Consider the following 26,607-nt stretch of genomic DNA (forward strand, 5'->3'; position numbering starts at 1 on the left):
TTCTCTTCTGTTTCACAGAGCCAGACTCAGTTGCAGTAACCAGAAACCGGAAATGCATATAACTTGATCTGCCGATTCCTATAAAAAAAATGAATCCAAGCACCAATACGTGCCGATGAAACCTTGTCCTGAAACCACGATCCCTGCACCTTCCTCCAGCAAGAGCAAGTGTGAGGTAGAGGGAGACAGGCCTCGCTCAAACGCTGACAGAGGATGTCGAACATGCCGCTTTCGTCTTCTCTCGAGAGAGGATAGATTAGTATCGTTTACCACAGGACTCGGAATGAATTTAAAATATACTTTATCGTAATATTTCTCGATTTATTTGTAGGTAATTCATCGATTTTTTTTTGGCTTTGGTGGTAGTGTTGGTGGTTATTCGATGAGGTAACAATACCAATTGTATCGGTTATCATAGCCAAATTATTTTACACCGGTTTGTCAAATATAGACTTCATGAAAGAGAGAGAAAATCATTCGCATGTCTGCATGCCTTAAGAATCTCCTCACCCGAACAGATAACTCCAGCATCTTCTTTGTGAATGCAATCGTTCTCGCCCCATGGTCTCGCCGGACATTGCCACAAGGCCGAATTATTCTCTGAACACTTGAGGTTGTCCATCCAGATAGGACCTGAACCTTGGCCAAACCAACTGGTCTTCGTGGCATTAACAGCATGTCCGCAATTCAGTTCCTTGCAGACAACATGTGCATCTACTAAATCCCAAGCGTCATCGCAGACGGTGCCCCAGATTGCGTTGTAATAAACTTCTACCCTTCCGGCACAACGACTTGCACCATTGACCAGCCTGACGGGAATATTATCTGCAGCACGAAATAATATTAATTAACTAAGTTGGCTTTGAGGAAACAGCTTGACTAAGGCTTGCAATCAAGCAAGCTGGACAGATAATTATCAAGTGTAACTTCATTACCGTGCTTAATATAAATTCTCAAAACATTGGCCACTTATAAGAAAACAGAGGGCTGCGTTAAGGGTGCTTGTATTCTTTACGCTCAAAGTCAAGTTCAAGATCGTTTTATTTCGTTTCCAATAAACCATTGAACAGGAGAACGTAATAATTATTTTCTCCGGTTGCAATACAGCGGTAATAAAAAGCAGTAAGATAAAGAACACAATACAAAACCTACAGAATAAATATAAAATAATGTCTATAATCAGACACAAGGCACAGGAGTGTTTGTACATAAGGTTACTCTGACGAAATGATAAAGCAGTGGGGGTTGACTGTGTCGAGGTGTGTGATGGTGATTGGAGTTGTTGATCAGCCTGATTGCTTGGGGAAAGTAGCAGTTTTTGTTTCTGATGAGTTTGGCGTGGATACTATGTAGCCTCCGCCTGATGGGAGTGGAGCAAATAGTCTATGAGCAACCACGTTCGCAAATTCTTACTTGAAGAACTGAGGATATTTGGGATGGATTACAGATTGATCACATCCATTCAACATTCCTCTGCACTTTTTAAAAGTGTAATCTTTCTTATTTCCTTCCAGTCTGTGGTTCAAATTTTCACAGACTTGATCTGACAGGAGTGCCCTACATATGTACTTATTTAGCAGCGATTACTACTACGCTTAGAATGTGATTGTGAACTTGATATGATCAGTCTGCGGCTCTCACTGCGGCGATGATCAATCGTATCAAAATGACAACATGTACTAGAAAGTGAAGCTAACTCTAGGTTGTGATATGAAAAAAAGAGGTTCTGCAGATGTTGCAAATGAAGAGTAACACACACAAATTTCTGGTGGAACTCAGCAAGTCAGGAATAATCTTTCCAGGAATACGGAGTGGTCGTATTGGTTCTAGACCATTGTGGATAGACTAACTGTAAAAGTATTAGGCAGTATTAGGCAGATATTTGCCTCCCTTGCAAATATGGAAACAGGGAATCAAGACTGCTAAAATGGTGATAAATTATGCTTCCTTATCATAGCTCGGCGCAGAGAAAGTCGTATCGTTTGGTGTTGATTTCATTGTTCATAAGGTGATAAATATGCAAATGGGATCCATGTGAATGGCACATAAGCACGGAGAATACACACTCTATGACTGTACAGAGTACATACTTTATGAAGGAACAGAATGTTCTTACCAGAACAAAAAACACCAACATCACCACCGAGAGTTAAGTGTTCCTCTTGTGTGAAAGTGCAGTTCCAGAGGTAGGATTCACCTCCAATACAACTGACGTTGCTCATTATCACAGGCCCTTTACCGATTCCATACTTCCCGTGGTTGTAAACATTAACTGCGGAGCCGCACTTCAGCTGTCTGCATACCACATCTGCGTCTTTGGAATCCCACAAATCGTCAGTTACTCTGCCCCAGACACCGCTGTGATAAACCTCCACTCGGCCATCGCACCGGCCCTCTCCAGCAGCTAGTCGCAAATGCCAGTGATCCGCTGAAAAATATAATTGGTTATCGATGTCCTTCGACTTTCAGCACCAGCATATTGTGAACAACAGTACACATCCGTAAGTATCCAAGCTGGTCAAAATTAATTATATTAGAAACTTTGCAAATATGCTATGCAACCATTACTGCAAAGAAATAGACTAACACGCTTACGTTCTAACGTACTGTAAGAAGATGTCAGAACGAGGCTGGCCAGAGGACAACTGGCAGACTCAAGGAATGTGATGATTCAGAACAAGTTGTAGGGAAGTTTGGCCGGAGATTCGTGAATCTCAGGAAGCTGAATAGCCAGCAGGTATATAAAAATCCCAGACCAGATGGAATGCACCGTCGTGTTCTGAAGGAAGTAGCTGCGGAGATTGCGGAGGCATTAGCGATGATCTTTCAAAAGTCTATAGATTCTGGCATAGTTCCGGAGGACAGGAAGATTGCAAATGTCACTCCGCTATTTAATAAGGGGGGCAAGGAAGTCCCCTATTAGCTTGACATCGGTGGTTGGGAAGTTATTTGAGTCGATTGTCAAGGATGAGGTTACGGAGTACCTGGAGGCATATGCAAGATAGGCAGAACTCAGCATGGTTTCCTTAAAGGAAAATCCTGCCTGACAATCTTATTACAATTTTTTGAGGAAGTTACAAGTAGGCTGAACAAGGGAGATGCAGTGAATGTTGTGTATTTGGGTTTTCAGAAGGCCTTTGGCAAAGTGCTACTCACTGCTTAACAAGATAAGAGCCCATGGAATTACGGAAAAGTTACATACGAGGATAGGGCGTCGGCTGACTGGCAGGAAGCAGACAGTGGGAATAATGGGATCCTATTGCCATACAAACCATAGAAACCATAGAAACTACAGCACAGAAACAGGTCTTTTGGCACTTCTTGGCTGTGCCGAACCATTTTCTGCCTAGTCCCACTGACCTGCACACGGTTCATATCCCTCCATACACCTCCCATCCATGTATCTGTCCAATTCATTCTTAAATGTTAAAAAAGAACCCGCATTTACCACCTTGTCTGGCAGCTCATTCCATACTCCCACCACTCTCTGTGTGAAGAAGCCCCCAGAATGTTCCCTTTAAACTTTTCTCCCCTCACCCTTAAACCATGTCCTCTGTTTTTTTCTCTCTCTCCTTGCCTCAGTGGAAAAAGCCTGCTTGCATTCACTCTATCTATACCCATCATAATTTTATATACCTCTATCAAATCTCCCCTCATTCTTCTACGCTTCAGGGAATAAAGTCCTAACCTATTCAACCTTTCTCTGTAACTGAGTTTCTCAAGTCCCGGCAGCATCCTTGTAAACCTTCTCTGCACTCTTTCAACCTTATTTATATCCTTCCTGTAATTTAGTTTTGATGACCAAAACTGAACACAATACTCCAGATTCGGTCTCACCAATGCCTGACACAACCTCATCATAACATTCCAGCTCTTATACTCAATACTTTGATTAATAAAGGCCAATGTACCAAAAGCTCTCTTTATGACCCTATCTACCCGTGACGACACTTTTAGGGAATTTTGTATCTGTATTCCCAGATCCTTCTGTTCCACTGCACTCCTCAGTCCCTTACCATTAAACCCTATATGTTCTACATGCAATACCTCTCACTTGTTAGTATTAAACTCGATCTGCCATTTTTCAGCCCTTTTTTCCAGATGGTCCAAGTCCCTCTGCAGGCTCTGAAAACCTTCCTCACTGTCTACTACATCTCCAATCTTTGTATCATCAGCAAACTTGCTAATGCAATTTACCACATTATCATCCAGATCATTGATATAGATGACAAATAACAATGGACCCAGAACTGATCCCTGTTGCACACCACAAGTCACAGGCCTCCACTCAGAGAAGTAATTCCCTACCACCACTCTCTGGCTTCTTCCATCGAGCCAATGTCTAATCCAATTTACCACATCTCCATGTATACCTAGCGACTGAATTTTCCTAGCTAACCTCCCATGCGGGACATTGTCAAAGGCCTTATTGAAATCCATGTAGACAATATCCACTGCCTTCCCTTCATCCACTTTCCTGGTAACGTCCTCGAAAAACTCCAATACTTTGGTCGAACATGACCTACCACGCACAAAGCCATGTTGACTCTCCCTAATAAGTCCCTGTCTAGCCAAATGCTTGTAGATTCTGTCTCTTAGTACTCCCTCCAATAACTTACCTACTACCGACGTTAAACTCACCGGCCTATAATTTCCAGGATTACTTTGCGATCATTTTTTAAACAACGGAACAACATGTGCCACTCTCCAATCCTCCGGCACTTCACCCGTAGACAGCGACATTTTAAATATTTCTGCCAGGGCCCCCGCAATTTTAACACTAGTCTCCTTCAAGGTCCGAGGGAACACTCTGTCAGGTCCCATGGATTTATCCACATTAATTTTCCTCAAGACGGCAAGCACCTCCTCCATTTCAATCTGTACAGTTACCACGATCTCACTACTTGATTCCCTCAATTCCATAGACTTCATGCCAGTTTCCTTAGTAAATACAGACGCAAAAAATCTATTTAAGATCTCCCCCATTTCCGTTAGTTCCGCACATAGCCGACCACTCTGATCTTCAAGACGACCAATTTTATCCCCTACAATCCTTTTGCTCTTAATATACTTGTAAAAGCTCTTTGGATTACCCGTCACTTTGACTGCCAAGGCAACCTCATGTCTTCTTTTAGCCCTCCTGATTTCGTTCTTAAGTATTTTCTTGCACTTCTTATACTCCTCAAGCACCTGATTTACTCCCTGTTTCCTATACATTTCATACAACTCCCTCTTCCTCATTATCAGAGTTGCAATATCCGTTGAGAACCAAGGTTCCTTATTCCTATTCAATTTGCCTTTAATCCTGACAGGAACATGCAAATTCTGCACTCTCAAAATTTCCCCTTTGATTGGATGGTTGGAAACGGTTACCAGTGGTGTTCCACAGGGATCTGTGTTGGGGCTGTTTCTTTTTACGTCGTACATCAACAATTTGGATTATGGAATAGATGGCTTTGTGGCTAAGTGTGCTGACGATATGAAGATAGGTGGAGGGGACGATAGTGCCCTGGAAACAGAGAGTCTGCAGAGAGACTTGGATAGATTGGAAGAACGGGCAAACAAGTGGCAAATAAAATACAATTTTGTAAAATGTATGGTTATGCATTTTGGCAGAAGAAATAAACGGGCAGACTATTATTTAAACGGGGAGAGTATTTGAAGCTCCGAGATGCAACAGGACTTGGGACTCCTCGGGCAGGAGACCTTTAAGGTTAACCTCCAGGTTGAGTCGGTGGTGAAGACGGAGAATGCAATACTGGCATTCATTCTAGAGGAATAGAATATTGGAGCCACGACGTGATATTGAGGCTCTATAAAGGGCCGGTAAAACCGCACTTGGAGTACTGTGAGCAGTTTTGGTGTTCTTATTTAAGAAAGGATGTGCTGACGTTGTAGAGGATACAGAGAAGATTCACTAGAATAATTCCGGGAATGAGAGGGTTAGTATATGAGGAACGTTTGTCCTCTCTTGGACTGTATTCCTTGGAGTTTACAAGGGACCTCATAGAAACATTTCGAATGTTGAAAGGCATGGACAGAGTGGACGTGGCAAAGTTGTTTCCCATGATGGGAGAGTCCAATACGAGAGGGCATGACTTAAGGATTGAAGGACGCCTATTAAGAACAGAGATGTGTTTTGCTTTTTTTTTTTTTCTTTTAGCAGAGGGTGGTGAATTTATGGAATTTGTTGCCACGGGCAGCAGTGAAGGCCATGTCATTGGGTGTATTTAAGGCAGCGATTGATAGGTATCTGAGTAGCCAGGGCATCAAAGGTTATGGTGATCAGGCGGGGGAGTGGGACTAAATGGGAGAATGGATCAGCTCATGGTCAAATGGCGGAGCAGCCTCGATTGGCTGAATGGCCAACTTCTGCTCTTTGACTAATGGTCTTACGGTCTTTTTACTCAACGTATTTCTCCTGTTTTACATATATAATTTATTATTTAGAAAACTATTATTTATTTTGTTCACATTTCCTCAAGGTTGTAATCACTGTGGTTGGTCAGAGCAAACGAGGATATATTGACAATTACAAGACACTTTCAGAGTGTTCTTGTGTTGTTTAATATTGTGGCTTTCTGAATATTTACATAGATATTACTGTGTAGCCATAACGGTTTTATTGTATTGTGTAGTGAGTTTGGAATGACACCAACTGTTATTACTATCGTAACGATATGTACCTTGCTCATATTCCAAATTATTCCAATTCTTTCTTTAATTCAGCATATTTATGGTGTTTATCACTTACTGGTTTCTTTACGTTATCTGTTTAAATTTGTGTTCCTGCTTGTTTATCCTGTATTGTTATATCTCGACGGTAATTTTATATTGTCCTTCTATAAAAAGTGATCGATCATAATATAATTTGTGGCATCTACCTGATTTGACTCTAAAGCTAGATCAGACTTAAATTTTTACCTCGGTAGATTTAATTTATGATTTTGTATTTCAAGCAAAATTCAGATGTGATGTTTGCTACTTAATTTTGCCTGTATAATTAATCAGATTGTGTTTAACTGCAAGAAGATCCTATAATTTGTTGGATTACTTCTGGCTTTCCCTGACATTTTCTACATTTATCACCTTTCATGTGACTGATGTGTGACTTTTAATGCCACATATTCCTTTTCACCCTTTTGCCCTGGCACAGTTAACTTCAGTGCATTCGATGTACATAATGTTTTCTGAAATTTGTCTCTTCAGATCTTATTTTTCTTTGTAAATTTTCCAGATTAGTTTCGGACCAAGATATCTGTCAAAAGGATATATTAATATAGGTATAGCGAAAGTGTTTATTGCCTCCGTTATATTTTTACTGTTGGGCTCAGTCTGGTAAATTGTATTAACCCTTTGGGTAAATTCCGTCCAACAGTTTCATTTTTCCAAACGGGATCTATTTCCTTTCCTGGTTGATATCCCAGATACTTTTGTTGTTTATATTCATCCTTCAGTGTGATTGCATCCTACTCTTCTGTTTTGTATTCTCTTAGCTCAATAGCACCTATCTTTATGTTTAAGGTTCTGCATTTATCCAGTCCTTAGTTCATGTTACACACATCAAACTTGCTGGTTAAGGCAGCAGGCCAGGCAGCATCTCTAGGAAGAGGTGCAGTCGAAGTTTCTGCCCTGAACCTTCATCAGGGCATCCTATAGATGCTGACTGGCCTGCTGCGTTCACCAGCAACTTTGAACGCTGTTGCTTGAATTTTCAGCATCTGCAGATTTCCTCGTGTTTGCTAAATTCATGATTATATCTTTCGAAATTGGTTCTACTGTTTCGAATTAATTGTTTTAGCTTAACTGATGAAAGAGACTATAATTTCAAATCCTCCATCTGTAAAATGTGTTATAAGGTATAGCTCAATTCGTTGTTGCTGAATTGATGTTATTACTATTACTTTCAAACTATTGTTATTTTGATAAGCGCTGCTGATACTTAACGGCAAATCACCTACCTGAACAGATAACGCCGGCGTCATTTTTGTGTGTACAGGGGTGGTCTCTCCATGATGAAATGCGGCAGTCATTCAAACGCATCTCATTACCGCGACATTCAGTGACGTCTTTCCAGATTGGACCATTTCCTTCACCAAAGAGTGCTCCCGCCGGCGCTGAAAACACGGCTCCACAATGGAGATGATTGCAGACGACAGCCGCATCCTCTAAATCCCAGAAGATATCACAGACCGTTCCCCACGTTTCACCCCTTAAGACTTCCACTCTACCCGAACATCTGTCCTTGCCACCAATTAACCGCAGTCCTTTTTGACCTTTTGAATTGAAAGAATAGGGGAAAGCTGTTATACTGTCCAGTACCGACCGACCCCACCACACACACCACCACCTCTACTTTATAATTTCCTGTTACCTTGTGTACAGACACTCACAGGTCCAGAATCAATTTATTGACATACAATCAATCTATGTATAAAAATGATGTTATCTTTTATATTTGTTTGTGTTCTGTCATTGTGTTCATTTTCTGCCCCAAAGGGTCTGACATAACATGTAATTCCTTCGCGTTCACTGGAAATTACATTAAACAGCCGCGAATTTCTCTCTCCCTGCTGGCTACCTTATAACTGCCAAAAGTCTGAATAATGCTTCCTGAGCGTTAATAATGCAGTACTCTTCCTCTTGTCAAGCATAGTCCCTTCAACCGCACCTTCCGTTGTCTATTTCAATGGAACAAACCTTCTCCAGCTACAACCTCCATATTTCTCATGTGTATTTCTAGGAGAACATCTGTTCCAAATTAACATTATCAATTTGCTGTTGAGTGCACGGGGAATACCCTCGCTCAATTAAATATCTTCCCATCCCTTCTGCTGCTATGCTTATACACGATTGTACCGAAAAAACCGGGAGCTGTGGTCACTATCTCCCAACTACTCGCCCAGCGACACATCTGAGACATAGCATGAGTCTTTGTTTGGTAATAGGTTCAGTATGGCCTGTTGTCTAATCAGCCTGCCCACATACTGTTCCTAGAATCCTTCGTGGGTGAACTAACAAATTACGACCATAAGATATGGGAGCGGAATCTGGCCATTTGGACAATAGATTATGCTCTGCAATTTCATAATGGCTGATCCATTTCTCTCTCAGTCGCTATCTCCAGGTATAATACGAAGATATGCTCACGGAACGTGGCGGGATTGGTGTAATGGAACTCGACTTCATCCATGATGACCAGACTGCTTCCACGCAGTAAGGAATATGCCATTTGGTATCAGCTGAGACCCTGGTTATTCTGCCTATTGTTCTGATACAGGCATGGATGATTTCACTTTGCTCAGTACGGAACTGATCACTGAACATGGACTTACTTTCAAGGGCACTGCAACTGAAGTGCTTAGTATGATTTATTTCTTATTACTTTTTTTGTATTTGCACAGTTTTTCTTCGTTTGCACATCAGTTGCTCATGAGTTCACGGAAGAAAATGAATCTTAGCGCAGTAGGTGGAACTTTGTTAATAAAGTTACTTTCAACTTTGAACTTTGAAACGCAGAATTCTGATAGAGCCTATCTCGTTTGAGTTTTGCTTGTCCGTACAGGAGTTCGAATTAAATCGCTGAAAAGTATCGGGTATAATACATTATTATCTCTCTGTTATCAGTTATTTCCGCTCTCTGCATCCAGTCGTATAAAGGACTGAAGTGCTTACCTGAACAAATAACGCTCACAGCACTTCTGTGTGTGCAGTGGTGTTCATTTCTTGACTTAGTTGCGCAATCCCACAACATAGTCTCATTGCCATCACATTCATAGGACTCCTGCCACATCAGACCGCTTCCCTCGCCGAAGTATGCCCCTCCGATTACTGAGATCACTTCCCCACATTTCAATGATCTACACACCACGCGGGCATCCTGTAAATCCCAATTTGAATCGCACACAGTGCCCCATGTCTCGCCATGCTGTACTTCCAATCTTCCGGAACATTCGTCGTATCCATCAACCAGTCTGGGCATTATGTGTCCTGCAATAAATTAGCAGAAAGTTAACTCCAGATTCAAGTGACAATCCTAAGATTAATGCACGACAGTAGCTGAATTCATCTGGAGTTTGAGAAGACTTAGCATTTCACCAAATTCTCTTGCACTTTTCTTTCCATGTACTGTGAAGAGTGTTTTGACCTTTTGTATGCAGACCTGGTATATAGGGGCCACTGCAGAGTATCGGAAAGAGATAGAGAATTTGTAAGCTTAGCATGGACTCTATCTTCTCCATCATCGAGCGCATCTTCAAAGAGCGATGCGTCAAAAAGCCTGCATCTGTCACGAAGGAAACTAACACACAAGACGTACCTTCTTCTCAGAGCCACCATCGAGGAGGAGGTACAGCAGCATAAACACACACACTGACAGCTTTGGGAACAGCTTCTTCCCTTCTGCCATCCGCTTTCTGAATGGACAATGAACCCCTGTAAACTACCTCACTGTATTATTGTTTTACTCATTTGGATCCATTTATTTTATTAATTTATGTATCTTATTCTCATAATTTGTTTTATTTTATTCCTGTGGATTGCACCGCACCGATGTCCCAAAGCAACAGATCCGCAAATCATGACGTGACAAATGTCAAATATATTAAATCTGACCCTGTGGTAATCTACTGATACTACGGAGTGTACCAGGGAAGTCAAAATCAGGCCCGCCTAGAGGTAGCTGGCCGGTCTAATCCCGTCTATACTTCGGTACATCCGCCTGCCAGGTTGCGCTCCTGCTCGGTCACCACCATGACAAGCTTTAGACGCATTGTTGAGGACTGTGCACCAAAGAGGTTAATCTTAGTATTCCCAAACCGGAAGTCATGAATGAAGCAGGAGTCCCACTCCTCACTAGCATTTAGTCCTGCAGCATTCACAGACCTTTACCAGAAATCGATAAACGAACCCCGGAAAGTCGGGGTATGTCAAGAGACAACACTACTCAAACATCGACTGCCAGACCAGCCATCAACCGTCACAGAGCTTGCATGCGTCAGCAGATGACAAAACAAAGTCAGACAGCATATTCAAAACAACTTTCCTTACCAATGAGCTTACTACATTTTATACATTCTTGAAACGGAAAGGGTTGTTATCTCACCACCCACTCGACCGCCTGTAATGAAGCTGAATGCTCAGTCACCGTTGCAGATGTGAGATCTCTTTTCTGGCGACTGACGACACGGAAAACATACTACTCAGTTGACCTCTCTGGCTTTGTATCTATATCCCATGCAGATAAACCGTGTAGCCTATTTCCAAACATTTTACTCCCTCCCAATAGCAATCGTCTTTAAGCAACCCACCGAAAATACTTTTTCTGTTTTTTCTCTCTGAATGCATCACAGTGGTATGACATCTGATCTGTCGCTAACACATATGATCTCTCAGAGATACCGAGCATATACAGCATGCCTCTTCTTACTTGTTGCATATGGCTTCACAAATACTTCTGCTTCCAAACCTGTACTTCGGACTACTTTTTTTTTTTGGTCATCATCTCTCAGAGAGAATACACTATATTAAGCTATGTGTTTAAACCTAAATGTGTTACTTATATTACATAATGTTTCCCTTTGACAGTGTGGTTCTCTTTATGTGTTCCGATTTCCTCCCACAGTCCAAAGACGTATTGACTGGGAGGCTAATTTATCATCATAAAAAATCCTGTGCTTGGCAAGGGTTAATTAGGTGAGTTGCCGTGTGATGTGCCTCACTGAACCAGAAGGGTCTATTCCATACTGTACCTGTCAATGAATGAATGAACAAATGAACGAATAAGTAAGTAAATTAGCTGTTAATAAGCAAATAAACAAACAAGCAAGCAAACAAATGAAAAAAAACGCACAGATAAACGCTTTCCTTAATTGTATTACTGCATGGTTAATCTCGCTGCTCTGTAGACCTCTGTCTTCTGCGTTGAGATCAAACATATACTTTCCTCTGCTTCGTTTTCCTATATTTTTGCATTCCATTCAAAGTTAGTGACTTGTCTAGAGACTGACTTTTTTAAAATTGCTTAGTTACAGTAAAAGGTTCACATGCAGCTGTGAGCCATCATACTGCTTGGAGGAGTATGTGTTAATTTAGAAGTGTCAGTCCTTATTCAGTTATGTCCTTCGGTTGTTTTGGAGGGGTGCCGCTTTATTTTAAATTTTCCGAGAATATCATAAACAAGAATTTACCCGCACAAACAACGCCGGCTGCTTCACTTTCCTTAGAGCAGTTAGGGTGAGCCAGTTGTCTCCTTTCACACGTCCAGGGGTTATTCTCGGTACCACTGCAACTAACTTCAGTTTGCAGTACGGGCCACTGTGAATATCCAAATTGTGAATTCCCCGATGACGATACAGCATCACCGCAGCCGGCGAATTTGCACACGGCATTAGCTTCATTCATATCCCAATTACGACCGCAGATAATGAGGAAGAATGGTGGGTAGTTGGTTGCTTCTACTCTCCCAGCACAAGGGCTGCCTCCATCGGACAGAATCACTTGTTCTTTATCTATTGTATATATATAAAATGCATCGAGTTAGTCCTTCTCAGATACTTTTAAAATAAAACAGGATTTAACGGATTCATACAAGACGCATAATTCGCTGACGGAAATATCTGGCCTTTATAAATAGAGAATAAAATGATATGTAAACGAAACTCCACAACATAAGAACAAAATTGGCCTATACGGTACAGCGAATCTGCTCCAACAAATCATGGTTGATTTATTATCCCTATCAAACCCCATTCTCCTGTTTTCTCCACGTAACCTTTGACGACATACCTAATTAAGAACCTATTACCATTCACATTGTGTACTGTATATCCAATAACACGGCCTCCACAGTAATCTGTGGCAACATATTCCACAGATTTACTAGACTCTGGCGAAAGAAATTTTTCCTGATCTCTGTTCTAAATGGACGGTCCTCTATTCTGGGGCTGTGACCTCTGATCGTGGACTGCCTACTGTTGGAAGCATTATCACCAAATGCACTTATCTAGGATTTTCATCGTTAGGGAGGTTTCAATAAGATCTCCCTTCATCACGCATGCTTCTGAATTCCAGCGAGGACAGAGCGATCAAGTGCTCCCTACCCTTTTATTTCCGGGATCATTCTCGTGAACCTGCTATTGGCGCTCCACAATGCCCATTCGTTATTAAACAAGCGTCACAGAAATGCTCCAAGTGAGATTTGACTAATGCCTCACACGTCTTGAGCATTACATCTTTGCCTCCATGCTTTATTCCTCTCCGGATGAATGCTGAAATTGCATATCCCTTGAGGAGATCCAGGTGACCGAATGAGTACGCGGAAACTATACTCCATCAGGATATCAACACAGCTATCAGTTTGTATGTTTTCAGAGATAATGTCGCCGTGATCACTTTGCACTCATTATTTCTCTTTCTCGATATGATTCTGTTTCGTAGACGTACGTGGACGACCATCCTCCTCAGCCATTGCAGGGGAAGTGCCACATCGCTAGCTACCTCTCGTCGGTAGTGCATGTTATTTCATCGTGCTGACTTACCAGCAAATGTAAGCCGAATGTAACATTTCTGTTTCCTCTCTGAAGTTCATCAAGTATGAGTCATGATTTTGGTGTTGTTATATGTTCAAATTTCCAAAAGGGGAGGTGGGAAATTAAAAAAAGAAAATGTGCAAATCAACATTTTATCAGTTGTATTTCGACCAAAAGCTCATGAGATATTGGAGCAGATTTAGTTCATGTGGCCCAGCGCGACTTATCCACCATTGCATTATGGCTAACTTATCATCACTCTCAACACTATTCCCCTGCGTTCTCCACACTACCTTTCACACCCTGACTGACGAACAACCTACTAACCCCGTGTTTAAATAAACCGAATGACTCTACAGCATTTCGTGGTAATGAAATCCACCAACACACTACCCACTGGTTCAAGAAATTTTAATTCCAAGCGAACGCCTTATTTTGCTGAGAGTTTGCCGTCTAATTCTAGAGTCCCTCAAATGCTTCTCAAATCTATTTGCCAAAAATGAATTCAAATGGATTGAATATTGAGAATATACGTTTGGCAAACTTAATGCTTTTTCATATTATATACTGAATGAATTGGATATGATTGTCGTAACTATTTGCTAGTGGATCAACAAAGAACCCAATTTCTTCTCTCAATTTAAGTACAATTGCACTGATTTATGTGTCTATGGATTGATTCAGTGATATAAAAGATAATGCAGGAGTCAGAGATTGGTGTATTTGACCTCTTCTAACCAATCGCTCTACGTTGTTGGGTTCCCTGCACTCTCCAGCACCAGAACGCGAATGCTGGAAGTATTTGAACGCGCTCGGTGCTCCAGAGCTGCATGTGGAGCATATTATCATATTACTGGGGGAAGGGAGAAGATGGAGCCACCAGCGGACAGGATAATCGAGCATTTCGAATCTGGATGGCTCCACGTTAAATTTTGCTTTTTTTTTCCACATCGCGGCTTTCAAATGTGGTGGAGAGTTTGGCCTAAACAGCAATATCAACTAAGGACTAACAGACGGTAAACAAAATCTTAGAGTAACAACATTTCCACAAAATAAAATCACAAATATTTATGACATACAGCAGGTTAGGTATTATCTATGGAAATAAATAGATAGTCGACATTTCTGGCCGAGACACGTCATCAGGATTGGACAGGAAGTGGGGAGACGATAGGCCACAGTGTTGGGGCTACAGGGAAGAGGATAGCTGGAAGGTGATAGGGGAAGTTAAATGTGTAGGAAATGTAACGTGCTCCAGAGGTAAACATCTGATAGGACAGGAGAGTGGATCATAGGAGAAAGGGAAGGAGGAGGGGACCTAGCAGGAGGTACAGTCAGTTGAGAAGAGGTAAGAGGCCAGGCAGGGGAATACATGAGACAAAGCACACAAAATGTCAGATGAACTCAGCAGGCCAGCCAGCATCTATTAAGGACAGCTTCGGGACGAGACGCTTCTTCGTGTTTACTCGTTTCCATAGATGTTGCCTGCTCTGCTGAGATCCTTCAGCATTTTATGTGCCTTGCTTGGATTTCCTCATTGCTTGGAGTGAGAAAGCCATGAGCCGACACGTCGGAATTGACTGGAATAAAGTATTTTAACACCGGGAATTCCCACATTTGGAGATCGAACGGACGTGTTTGACGATGCAGTCCCGCAATTTACGATAGGACTCACAAATGCAGAGAAGGCCGCTTCAAGAGTTGCGGACACAGAGAGACTACTTCAGCAGATTCGCAAGTGAATTGTTACTATCTCTAGTATGGCTATTTTTGTATGCCGGCACGTAGAATGGAGGAGAACAGGAGGTTCCCTATAGCAGGGGGTCCAAAATCTGCGAGCATACCCTCAGAAATGAAGGACGCCCAATTAGAAAAGTGGTGTGGAGAAATTTATTTAGCCAGAGGGTGATGTATCGGTGAAACTTATTGCCACCGGCAGCTGTTTAGACCGAGTAAGTGAGCATATTTAAAGCAGAGGGTGTTGCTGACTTGATGAGTCAAAGTTTAAGGAAGAAGGCGGTAGAATATAATTGAGTTGATTAATAAATGAGGCAGAAGATGTTGACGGCAGCCCCAAACTGGCATTTTCCTAAACTGGTGATCAGTCTGGAACGAGAGGCAGCGGAATCCCATTGGTTGGGTGGAAACTAGGAGGAACCTTAATGTACAGGCTGGGAGGTGGCAGGACGATCAGTTCCAGACACACTTTGAATCGGAGCCCTCATATTTACGGCACACAAGTTGCAAAACCGAACATGGATTAAATTAATGAGGGCTGACTAGAAGAATGTGGACAGCGATTTCTGAAAATTCTTTGATAATTTGGCCGAAGCGTAACCCCAGTCAGAGACTATCAGCGGGAAAAGTAAATGAAAACTGACGGAAATATATTTTTTACACCCAAAAGCCGCTTAGAGCAGGATACATTTTGCTGTTATGAGATAAAGACTAAAATTTATCTCACAGTCTGCATCTGCCATGACCAGAGCTTTGGTTGGTTGGTTACCATGACGACAGAGCCAGTGGAAGAAAGACAGCTTGTTACACAGTTACGAATAGTTCGGGAAATTTTAAATCGAAGGATCAGTACGTGAACGAGAATATTGAACAAAATTGCAGAATGCAAATACCTTTACAGAAGGTGTATACGATCACCCCAGATTGGCATTCATCCAGGTTTGAAACAGTGAACGAACACTCCGATAAAGAAGTCTCATTTCCCTTACACTGAAGGTTATTCAGCAGGACAGGTCCGTCTTCGGGAGAAATAGGTCTGACTTCTAATTTGTCATAAGAACCGCATCCAACCTGCCGACAGAGGATTTCCCCATAGACCGTATTCCATTGACTGCTACAGACGGGCAGCCACTGATCTCGGAATTTAATTTGCAAATATCCAAAGCAATGTGTGACATCTCCCACCATTCTGACTTCTCCGAAATCTTAAAAAAAGAGATAATGGTTAGTTGTGTAACCTGAGCCCAAATTATGCTGTTAGATACTAAAACAACCCAAAGCAGTCAGAAAGTAGAATTAAATTAAATAGTATGAATATGTTCCACAGTTCCGTGTTATTTCTTGCTCTCAGAAATGCTGGAGGAAATCAGCAGGTCTGGCTGCATTTAGAGTTATGGAGTCATAGAAAAGTACAGAGATAAACAGGACCTTCGACCCATCTATTCTATGCCGAAAGATTTTAAGTACTCTACTGTACCCCCATCGACCTGACCACGACCGACCATTGGCCTCGATACCCCTATCATCCTTGTACCTGTGAAACTTCGATTAAGCGTTGAAATCAAGCTTCATAAAGCACTTGGGCGGGTAACTCGTTCCATACTCACAGAAACTCTGTGCGAAGATGTTTCCTCTCATATTCACCTTAAACCTTTCGACTCTCACACTTAACCCATAACCTCTGTTTGCAATCCCATCCAACCTCAGGAAAAAAAAGTTACAGGCAGATGCAAAATTGTTTATGTTGTTCGTCTGATATTTCGTTGTCCCCCATTAATAGCGTAATTTCCCAGCGTTTCAATACCCACTCCTGAATTTGTTCTTGTCTTTATAGATCTGAAAAAAAGTATGTCCCCTTTGATATTATGGGGTAACTAACATCTTTAATATTCACCTACTTATGAATGTTAAGTCCTTCTGTTAATTTTAGAAAACTTCTTAATCTTTTATCCTCCCAATATTTTCCACATTGCTGTATGCCCACTTTTATTTTTTATATTGGTTTTGACTTCCATTGTCAGCCACTGCTTCGCCATTCTACTTTTGGAATGCATCTTCTTTGGGGTATGTCTATCCCGCATCTATCCATTCTGAATTTCTTCCAGAACTGTAGTCTTTGCTGTTCTGCCGTCATCCCTGCTCGTGTCCCCTTCATTCAGATTTGGTGATCTCCTCTCACGTGCCTCAACATTTCTTTTTACCAACTCATTACTGATTCTTCGCACTTTAGCTTTATCTTGTCAACTTGCAGGGTGAAATCTATCATATCCTCAGCATAGGGTCCGTGCTCGAAGCGCCCTATTCAAATCAGGGTTATTATGCCCAATGCAGAATTCCCCTAGTGTGCTCAACCAGTCACTGCTCACTGCTGTTTAAAGCGGAACTCGTAGGAATTCTACAAGTTCTCCGTCTTGGGATAAGTACTAACCTAATTTTCGAAACTACCTGCATGTTGAAATTCCCCATGACTGTCGTAACATTGCCCTTTTGAGACTGCTTTTCAATCTTCCGTGTAATTTGTACCCCACATCATGGATACTGTTAGGAAACCTGCATATATCTGCCAACAGAGTCTTTTCACCCTTGCAGTTTATTAACTCTACCCGCAAGGATTCTATATCTTCCTTCTCTTTTCATTTCTTTTAACTGTCGAGCTATCTACCCACCTCTGCCTACCCGCCTGCCCTTGTGATGTAATGTTTATATTTGGTTGGTTAAGCTCCCATTTACGACATTTTAGCTACGACTCAGTGAAGTCCAAAACGTCCTACCTACCAACATCTCAATGCGTTATAAGATCATCTACCTATATTCCGTTTACTGTGTGTAGTCAAGCGAAACTACTTCATTCCTGTGTTAGTCAACATTTTAGCTTTTGACCCCAGAAACACTTCAACTCATCCCGCTGACCCTATTTATGCCATAGAACCATAGAACCATAGAACCGTAGAACATTACATCACAGAAACAGGCCTTTTGGCCCTGCTTGGCTGTGCCGAACCGTTTTTCTGCCTAGTCCCACTGACCTGCACCTGGATGTATCTGTCCAAGTTTTCTTAAACGTGCGGCTGGTGTATAGCACAAGCCATGGTTCTGCGACCACTAACGTCAAGCACACAATCTCTGAAGAGTATTTGTGATGGTTGGTGTCACCCACCTTGTAATGACACTGCCGAGAAGGAGACAACGGCAACCCCATTCCTTGAGCAATATGTCAAGAGCAATCGTGGACCATGATCGGTCCCGTTATACTACCTGTGACACATTGATGATGATGATATTATATCTTTAGATGTTCAAATCCTAACAACTATAGTTACCACCGATTCAATTATGATCTATCAAAACAATATTAACACAAGTTACATGGAAAGGTCCCGATTTTCACTATATATCATTTGTAATTGCAAAATCTGTTTAGAAGTTAACCTCTTATATTGCGTTTTTCAGTAATATCTCACGCATTCTGTGTACATCAGATTAAAAATCATGGTTCCAGCTGTGAAAAATAGTTAAAAGCGGATTTATCCGCAGCCTTACAAAAAGGGAAATGAAGTCCATATCGAGTCTGTTTAATTCAACAAAGCCATTTACTTATTCCCCTCCGCAGATGCTACCTGACCTGCTGAGATCCTCCAGCACTTTGTCTGTATTACTCTGGAATTACAGTATATGCAGAATTTCTCGTATTCCTTCGATGTCCAGAGATATTAAGAGTCAGAAAAAGCAAAAATGAAAGTTATTCTACGTTCTAAAGGCTAACATGTCAATCGTTCAATCGTTTGCAATGGAGCGTACCCTATACGGAACTGCTGGATATTCTTTCAAGGAGCAATCGGAAGAAAACGGGTACTTGTGTATCGTCCTTGCTTAATATCTCCAGAAAATAATCGGCCAAATGTAACAGAACAATCCGAATAACAGGTTGCAATATCGTTATTAATCGCCGTGTCGCCATCAGAAAAAAATCAAATGATTTCCAAACATCATCCTTTAATGCTTATTTTCCTATTCTACTCCTATATTCTCCGCAGGAAATCATGAACACAAGAGATTTGGTAGATGCTGGAAATTCAGAGTAATATACGGACATTGACGGAGGAATTCATCAACCTAGGGGACAGGGATAGAAAGGAACTAAGTGTCGATGTTCAGTGTCGACATCTTTTATCAGCTCTAAAAGTAGACTTTGCAAGGATGCTGCCTATCCAGCAGAGATCCCCAGTATTGCCTGAGGAAGCTGATTCTGTAGTTTCTTCCTTTAAACATTTACCATAGTGTTTGCTGAATCTTTTATTAGTTCTGAATTTTTCGATATAGAATTTTTTATCATTACGGTCTCCATTCTCCAAGGCGAAAGAGAAGCATGTTAACGAGCCACCCACTGTTCTGACTCACCAACATACTTGTTAATATACTGATAACATGTTTCGTTCTCTTCGCATTGCAATTTTAAAATGCTGGCTTCCACCAAAAAGAACTGTGGCTATACAAATACCTCGAATTCCGCAGCGGTTGAAGAGGGCAACTCGCAAACAACGTTTCAGGAACAACAAGATATGGGAGGTTAAATATTTACTCACGGTGTGAAAATCATATCCCCTGTATGGATATTAAAATATTTATTTATCCAATCACTGTAACACGCACAAAATACTAGAGCATGTCAGGCAGATCCACAGAGGGAAATAAATAGTTTCTGTACGGTTCATCAGGGCTCCAAAAGAATTGGCACCGCCTAAACTATCCAATCCAAATTTACTTTCATGGATCCTGTCGTGTCTCCAAAATTCTTCTAGTATTTTGCGTGTGTTACTCTGGATTTTCAGCATCTGTAGAATCTCTTCTGTTTATGATTACTTCATAAGGCAGTTATACAGTACTGACTCCAGTATTCAGACAAAGTAACATCTTTCTGGAAATCCTGAGAAACAAGGTACAGCCGACCCCTCGGCATCGAGCCATAAGACCATAAGACAATCGGACATAGGAGCAGAATTAGGCCGTTTGGACCGTCGCCTGTTCCGCAATTCAAGTCTGGCTGATTTTTTTTTCACTCAACTCAGCTCCACTCCCCAGCTTCTCCCCGTAACCTTTGACGCTGTGTTCAATCAAAAGCCAATTAAGATCTGCTTTAAGTGCACCCACAGCCCTGGCTCCATAGCGGCCTGTGGTATCAAATTCAACAAAGTCACCACCATAAGGTTAAATAGATTTTCCGCATCTCTGTTTTAAATGGACACACTTCTATTACAGGGTGTGTCCTCTTGTCGTAGGCTACCTCATCATGGGAAACATACTTTCAACATCTACCTTGAGTTTTTTTTTTCCTTTTTTGTTACCATTCGTGCTATCCTGAATCCCTAGACTCCGGTTCCCAGCCCCCTGCAACATTACTTTAAACTCTCTCCAACAACTCCAACAAACCTACCCGCGGGAATATTTGTACCCCTCGGTTTCAGTCACAACCCTTCACTCGTGTACAGGTCCTACTTCCGTCAGAAGAGATTCCGATGATCCAAAATCCTAAATCCCTGCCCCCTGCACCAGTATCGCTGTAACTTATTAATCTGCCAAATCATCCAGTTTCGACCAGCAGCAATCCAGAAATTCCTACCCTGGAGTTCCTGCTTCACAGCTTTCTCCCTCGCTGTCTAAGCCTTCTGTCCATCACCTCTTTGCTTCCCCTTCCTATGACAGTGTTACCGACACGTGCCAAGGCATCTGGCTGCTTCCCCTCCCCCGTGGAAGTTTTGTGCAGGGGAACCATACCGTCCCTGACCTTGACAGCTGGGAGGCAGCATAACATTCGTGTGCTCCGTTGACGTCGGCGGCATCTCCTCCTTGTTACTGTGACTATTGAGTTCCCTATCACTACCGCTCCCCTCTTCTCCCTGTTTCCCTTTTCCACAACGGACCTACGTCCAGTTGCAGAAACTTGGTCTCTCTGGCATTCCTCAGTAAGGTCACTGGACATTTCCATACCTCCTGACAGTCACCCAACTACTCACCTCCTGCAACTTAGGCGTGACTATTCCCTGTAACTCTGATCGGTTATCTCCTCACTCACCCGTACAAGCCGAAGGACGTCGAATGCTGCTCCAGATCCCTAACACGGTTTCAAAGAGCTACTGCTGGATGCACCATGCAGATGTAGTTCCCTAGGAGACTGTGGATCTCCCTGAACTCCAACATCCGGCATGAGGAACACGCAACGGCCATGTGCTACACTCAGAGATAAAAAGGAACCTGACATAAAGTTACACAGGCCAACGTCTCTGTTGAGCCTAAGCTTCCTCTGAACCAAAATCTGACCCTCCGATTCCAAGCAATAGCCGCCCGAGCAATAACCGTCTCGTTTCTCTTTTCTGTACTTTAAAACAAGCGTCGCCGACCTGCAAAAAAACCCGTCTCTGTGGGCTGCGTCTACTGCTTAATGGGCCGCCTGAATGCGTGCGTGAACCAGCGAAGGTCTGCCTTTGAACAAGCGTTGCCGACCTCCGAGAAACCTCGTCGTTGTGGCCGGCTCTTGCCGCTGATTGGGCAGCCTAAATCAAACTTGTTTCCACCGGTACTATTCTGGGTTAATACGGAACAGATTGCATAATATACTGTGGAAATATAAGTGGCAAAATAATATTTCCTCTCTCGAAATGAAATACGTTGCAAACAATAGAATCTGAAGAGCATATTCACGTAGAGCATATCTCTACACAGATGTAGCAGGGAATATCAGTACATAGTGTTAATATTTCAATATTTCATCAACTACATCTCTTTATTTGACAATGAACCACGCAGTTTCCCAGCGGAATGGAACTGCTTCTTCCAATAATATTGAGGAAATTTGTATTTCGAATTTGATGTTGGATCCCGTAAAATGGAGCGGTGTTTTGCTCATTAAGGCAGTTTAGAGTCGCTAAAGTGCGTTTTCCGGCTGCCACCCATGCTAAAGACGTTGAAGACTCCGTCTGTCTGTTTGAGAAAATACTGCAGTTAGTTCTGTATAGGGTAAAGGTGGCGATGGCAACTTCACGAAATATTACCAAGAAGGACGGAAGCATTGGATTGATCCTATAGTTGGTTAAAAGTTAGGCGCAACATCGTTGTCATAAGGGACCCGTGCGATGTTCTCTGCGTTATGTTCCGTGTTCTATCAAACGCGAAAAAGACGCTTTATTGTCGGGGAAACAATGTGGTGACACCAGAGAATACAAACACTAAACTCCGAAGAAAGAAGAATATGCTACAGGAACTCATTTGCTTAAAAAAGCTGCCCGACTCCCACCGCCCCCACCCCCCGCACCCCCCAGCAATTTGTTATTTATTTTATCTGCAGCAGGACACAAAGAAATATAAAATTAAATCTTTCACAGTAAGTGTTCTGCACCACACTCAAATGCAGAAATTTCTCCAAGGGGAATGAGGTCGAAAGGATGATTAAATCCCAAGCAGATGGAAGCTAGAGTAGAGCATTAAAACAGGTTCCATTGTATTTAAGATTCATTTGTTTCGTTGCGAACTTCCCAGTCACTACCGGAGCAGCCAATTATTTCACTGTTGTGAATCTTTCGGAGTCGTTCCACAGGAGGGTGAAGGAGCACTGCACAGAATCGGAAAGAAAGCTGCAAAAAAACTGTTTTTAATCTAACTATTCAATATGCATGCATATCTTTATTGTAATTGATTTACTTATTTATTTATTCCTTAGTAACATGCAGTGTATTGTACTGCTGCAGCGTTAACAAGTCTGATGACCTATGCCTGTGATAATAAATCTGATACTGATTTTAATTGTGATTCTGAACTCTGCAAGCTCCAGCATAGACACTGGCCTGCTCAGCATCAAATACACCTTCTAACGGCGATGCCTCAGAAGTGACAGACATCGTTGATAACCCTCATCAAACAGGATATGCCTTCTTTTCATTTTTACTAGGGGTGATTGATATGTTCGTGGCCTAAAGTGGAAGGAGACAATTTTTGAAAACCTAACACATTTATTTTTCAACATAGTACCCTCCTACATTACACACTTAGACCAGCGGTCGTGGAGCATACGGATCCGTTCTTTGTAGAAGTCGGTGTCATGGACCTCGAGACGGTGGTCCACAGCAGCTGTGATTGATAAGTTTGTGGCCGAAGGTAGAAGAAGATGAGTTATGGTGTAAGTGTGTAAATGTAGGAAGGGGTTATGTTGAAAAACAAATGCGCTAGGTTTTCGGAAATTGTCTCTTTTACCTTAGGCCGTGAACTTATTAATCTCCCTTTGTGTGTATTGTGTGTGTGTGTGTGTGTATTGTGTGTGTGTGTGTGTGTGTGTGTGTGTGTGTGGTATTTTATCATCTTTTCATTGTTTTGTTTTGCAATACATTAAGGTTATACTTAACGGAAAACACCAAATTTCATGACATAGGCCAGTGACGTTAAGCCTCATTATGAAAGTAAAGAGAAGGTTTGGACAACTGAACAATATTCCTTTGAAATAGGTCATGGAATTTCTTTGGAGCAGGGTTTACCAACGTATTTTATAGAATGAGTCAATAGCATTAAGCAAGAGGACGCTGTAACTCAGGTTCAAAATCCGTGCTCTGGACAGAACCCAGCTGGGTTGTTAGTCGAGAGATGCAGCATTCAGACGATATGCGATTGCTCCACTATTCAATCACGTCTAATTTATTTTCACTCTCAACCCCATTCGTCTGCATTCTCCCCATCGTCTTTGATGCCGTTATTATCCTAAATTAGACTCTATGCAAATTGAAAACAAATTCCTGGGAAATGATATGCAAATTGCAGAGAACAATGTAAAAATATAGTAATACATTCAACTTCCCAATACCGATTAAATCTACCCGTTCCATAACTTTATCGCCGTTCGTCATGGTGGAAAATTTGGAAGAACTCGGACCAGCATTGAAACAATAATTATTCTCGAAGGCAGAGTCTTTTCTAATCGTTGTGGTAATACAATCTTTCAATTCTGAGCCTTCAGTTACAACCGATGCAAAAAAGAAAAACAAAACAAGACAATGAATAACTGATTTTCTGTCGTCGACGCCTTGGTGTTCGATTTGATGTGTATGTTAATTTACAAGACATTTCAGCTTCGTTTTTCTTTTATCTAGCTCACAACAGAATCTGTAAAACATATCAGATTCAGAAAATACGTTTGGATTTCCTCTGAGAATCTGAAAAGATATCTCGATGATCGTGTAGCAGAGAAATAAATCCGCTGATTTGTAGTTCCAACATTCGCTACTCTATCTTTATTTCATTGATAGAACTAACTTCCATGAAAGAACATCAACATTAATATGAATAAATATGCCGAATGAAAGACAGCACAGTCTACTGAATGTGATCAATGCTTGAAAACGGCATGGTCTTTCGAATGGATCAGCCTTAAGCCTCCTGAGCTGGCAGATACATGGAGTAATATCTCAGATCAACGCACAGAATAAGGAAAGAACCTTTATGGATATCTACTCTTATTTCTCGTAACAACGAGCCGTGGCTGAATTATTCACGTTAACACTCGAGTGACGGAGCGAAATATGAGTTTAAATTGCGGATGGACTTTATATGCCTGATTCCTGCAGTGATAGTTATATGGCAACAGAGCGGTCTATCGTATCTTTGGTTTAAATACCTGCTGCAAAATAAAATTAAACAGTGTGTATGCTACTTTCTTTTATGCTACATCCCAGTGCACCCGCTTCACCTCCTCCGCATTAGAATGACATCTTTCCTATCCAGGCTCCCAGAAACAAATCAGCAGTGGTCTAACTTACGAAACGGCTCAAAGCCGTTCAGAGATTTTAATATCTTGATTTGTGAATAGTTCAAGGAAAGTGGAAAATAATGTTACTTACAGCTTGGAATGTGCAGGAGCAACACAAGAATCCACAGAATCTGCATTTCACTTTCTTGCACATAGATCAAAAAGAATTTCACTGATAGTTTTCTGGAAGAATAGCTGTTCAGTTTACGGCTCGATTCAACATAGAGCGTCTCTATTAAATAACCAGAAAAAGTACTCTTAAATAGGCGACAATGAGAGCAGGAAGCGTTACTGCACAGTATCAGAATCGACTCACCAATAGCAAACATTATTGCCATTTTAGGCAGAAAAGTTGCAACAGGGATCCTTGAAGGTGTGGCTCTGGTGTTTGCTCTTATTACCACAGGCCTCAAAATGTTCCGATTCTTCACGTTTAACAGGAAGCTTCCTTCACCTAATTAAGTTTCCCGGAGAGAGATGCCCACACCTTTTCCGTTCCAAAACACGATCTATAGCTCATGGAATTGTGGTCATTGTATTTGAAAAATTGTTCACGTGGGTTTGCATTCCTATTTCCATTTGGTTATAACTGCATAGCAAAACGTGGAACATTTTTCCAGTATTCTCCTTGCTGAGCCATCTGCTCCATGTTTTGAGAAGCAATCGACACCATGATGTGGAAGCATTGGAAAGGGTACAGAGGAGATTTACCAGGATGCTGCCTGGATCAGAGCGTAAGCATTATGATCAGAGATTAAGGGATCTAGGGCTTTACTAACAGGAGAGAAGGAGGATGAGAAGAGACATGATAGAGGCGTACAAGATAATAAGAGGAATAGATAGAGTCGATAGCCAGCGCCTCTTCCCCAGGACACCACTGCTCAATACAAGAGGACATGGCTTTAAAGTAAGGGGAGGGAGTTCAAGGGGGATATTAGAGGAAGGTTTTTTACTCAGAGCGTGGTTGGTGCGTGGAATGCACTGCCTGAGTCAGCGGTGGAGGCAGATACACTAGTGAAGCTTAAGAGACTACTAGACAGGTATATGGAGGAATTTAAGTTGGGGGCTTATATGGGAGGCAGGGTTTGAGGGTCGGCACAACATTTTGGGCCGAAGGGTTTGTACTGTGCTGTACTATTCTATGTTCAATGTTCTATGTTCTATTCCGACACTCTTACACTTGAAGCCAGAATTTTGCAAATTTGATCAATAACTGCACCTGCCTTTCTTTCTTGTTGTGACCAGATGCTACCTGGTCTGCCGAGTTCACCAGCAACTTCGATGTGTGTTTCCTGAATTTCCAGCATCTGCAGAAAACCTCGTACCTGCCTTTCTTTTCTGGAATTTGAAGCCCAGCTGTAAGCATCCACAGGTACAGAAATCACCCAATGCTTCGAGTTATTTTAAAACCAATACTTTAGACCTTTGGATCTAAAGTTACGCAGCACAAAAACAGACCCTTCAGAAAGTTATAATCAGTATGATTATCAATTAAGTATTCACAAAATCCATAATTGAAGGACTTGCTACGTGGACCTTAACTCAGTGAGAATTCGA

At 41.8% G+C, this 26,607-nt stretch overlaps 1 protein-coding gene across 1 annotated transcript in view; it reads right to left on the minus strand.

The window, feature by feature from the left end:
* LOC140196965 (scavenger receptor cysteine-rich domain-containing protein DMBT1-like) overlaps positions 1-25,388 on the minus strand; it is a 46,404-nt gene extending 21,016 nt beyond the window's left edge. The window contains exons 1-8 of the mRNA XM_072256902.1: positions 25,367-25,388; positions 25,142-25,282; positions 16,160-16,471; positions 12,189-12,509; positions 9,676-9,990; positions 7,962-8,276; positions 2,117-2,428; positions 511-825 (exon numbers count right to left, since the gene is read on the minus strand). Of these exons, the coding sequence (XP_072113003.1) occupies positions 511-825; positions 2,117-2,428; positions 7,962-8,276; positions 9,676-9,990; positions 12,189-12,509; positions 16,160-16,471; positions 25,142-25,282; positions 25,367-25,388 (2,053 nt within the window). The remainder of the gene's footprint in view (positions 1-510; positions 826-2,116; positions 2,429-7,961; positions 8,277-9,675; positions 9,991-12,188; positions 12,510-16,159; positions 16,472-25,141; positions 25,283-25,366) is intronic.
* Between the last annotated feature and the right edge of the window lie 1,219 nt (positions 25,389-26,607).

Source organism: Mobula birostris, chromosome 4 (assembly GCF_030028105.1).
Source record: "Mobula birostris isolate sMobBir1 chromosome 4, sMobBir1.hap1, whole genome shotgun sequence".
Taxonomy (NCBI): domain Eukaryota; kingdom Metazoa; phylum Chordata; class Chondrichthyes; order Myliobatiformes; family Myliobatidae; genus Mobula; species Mobula birostris.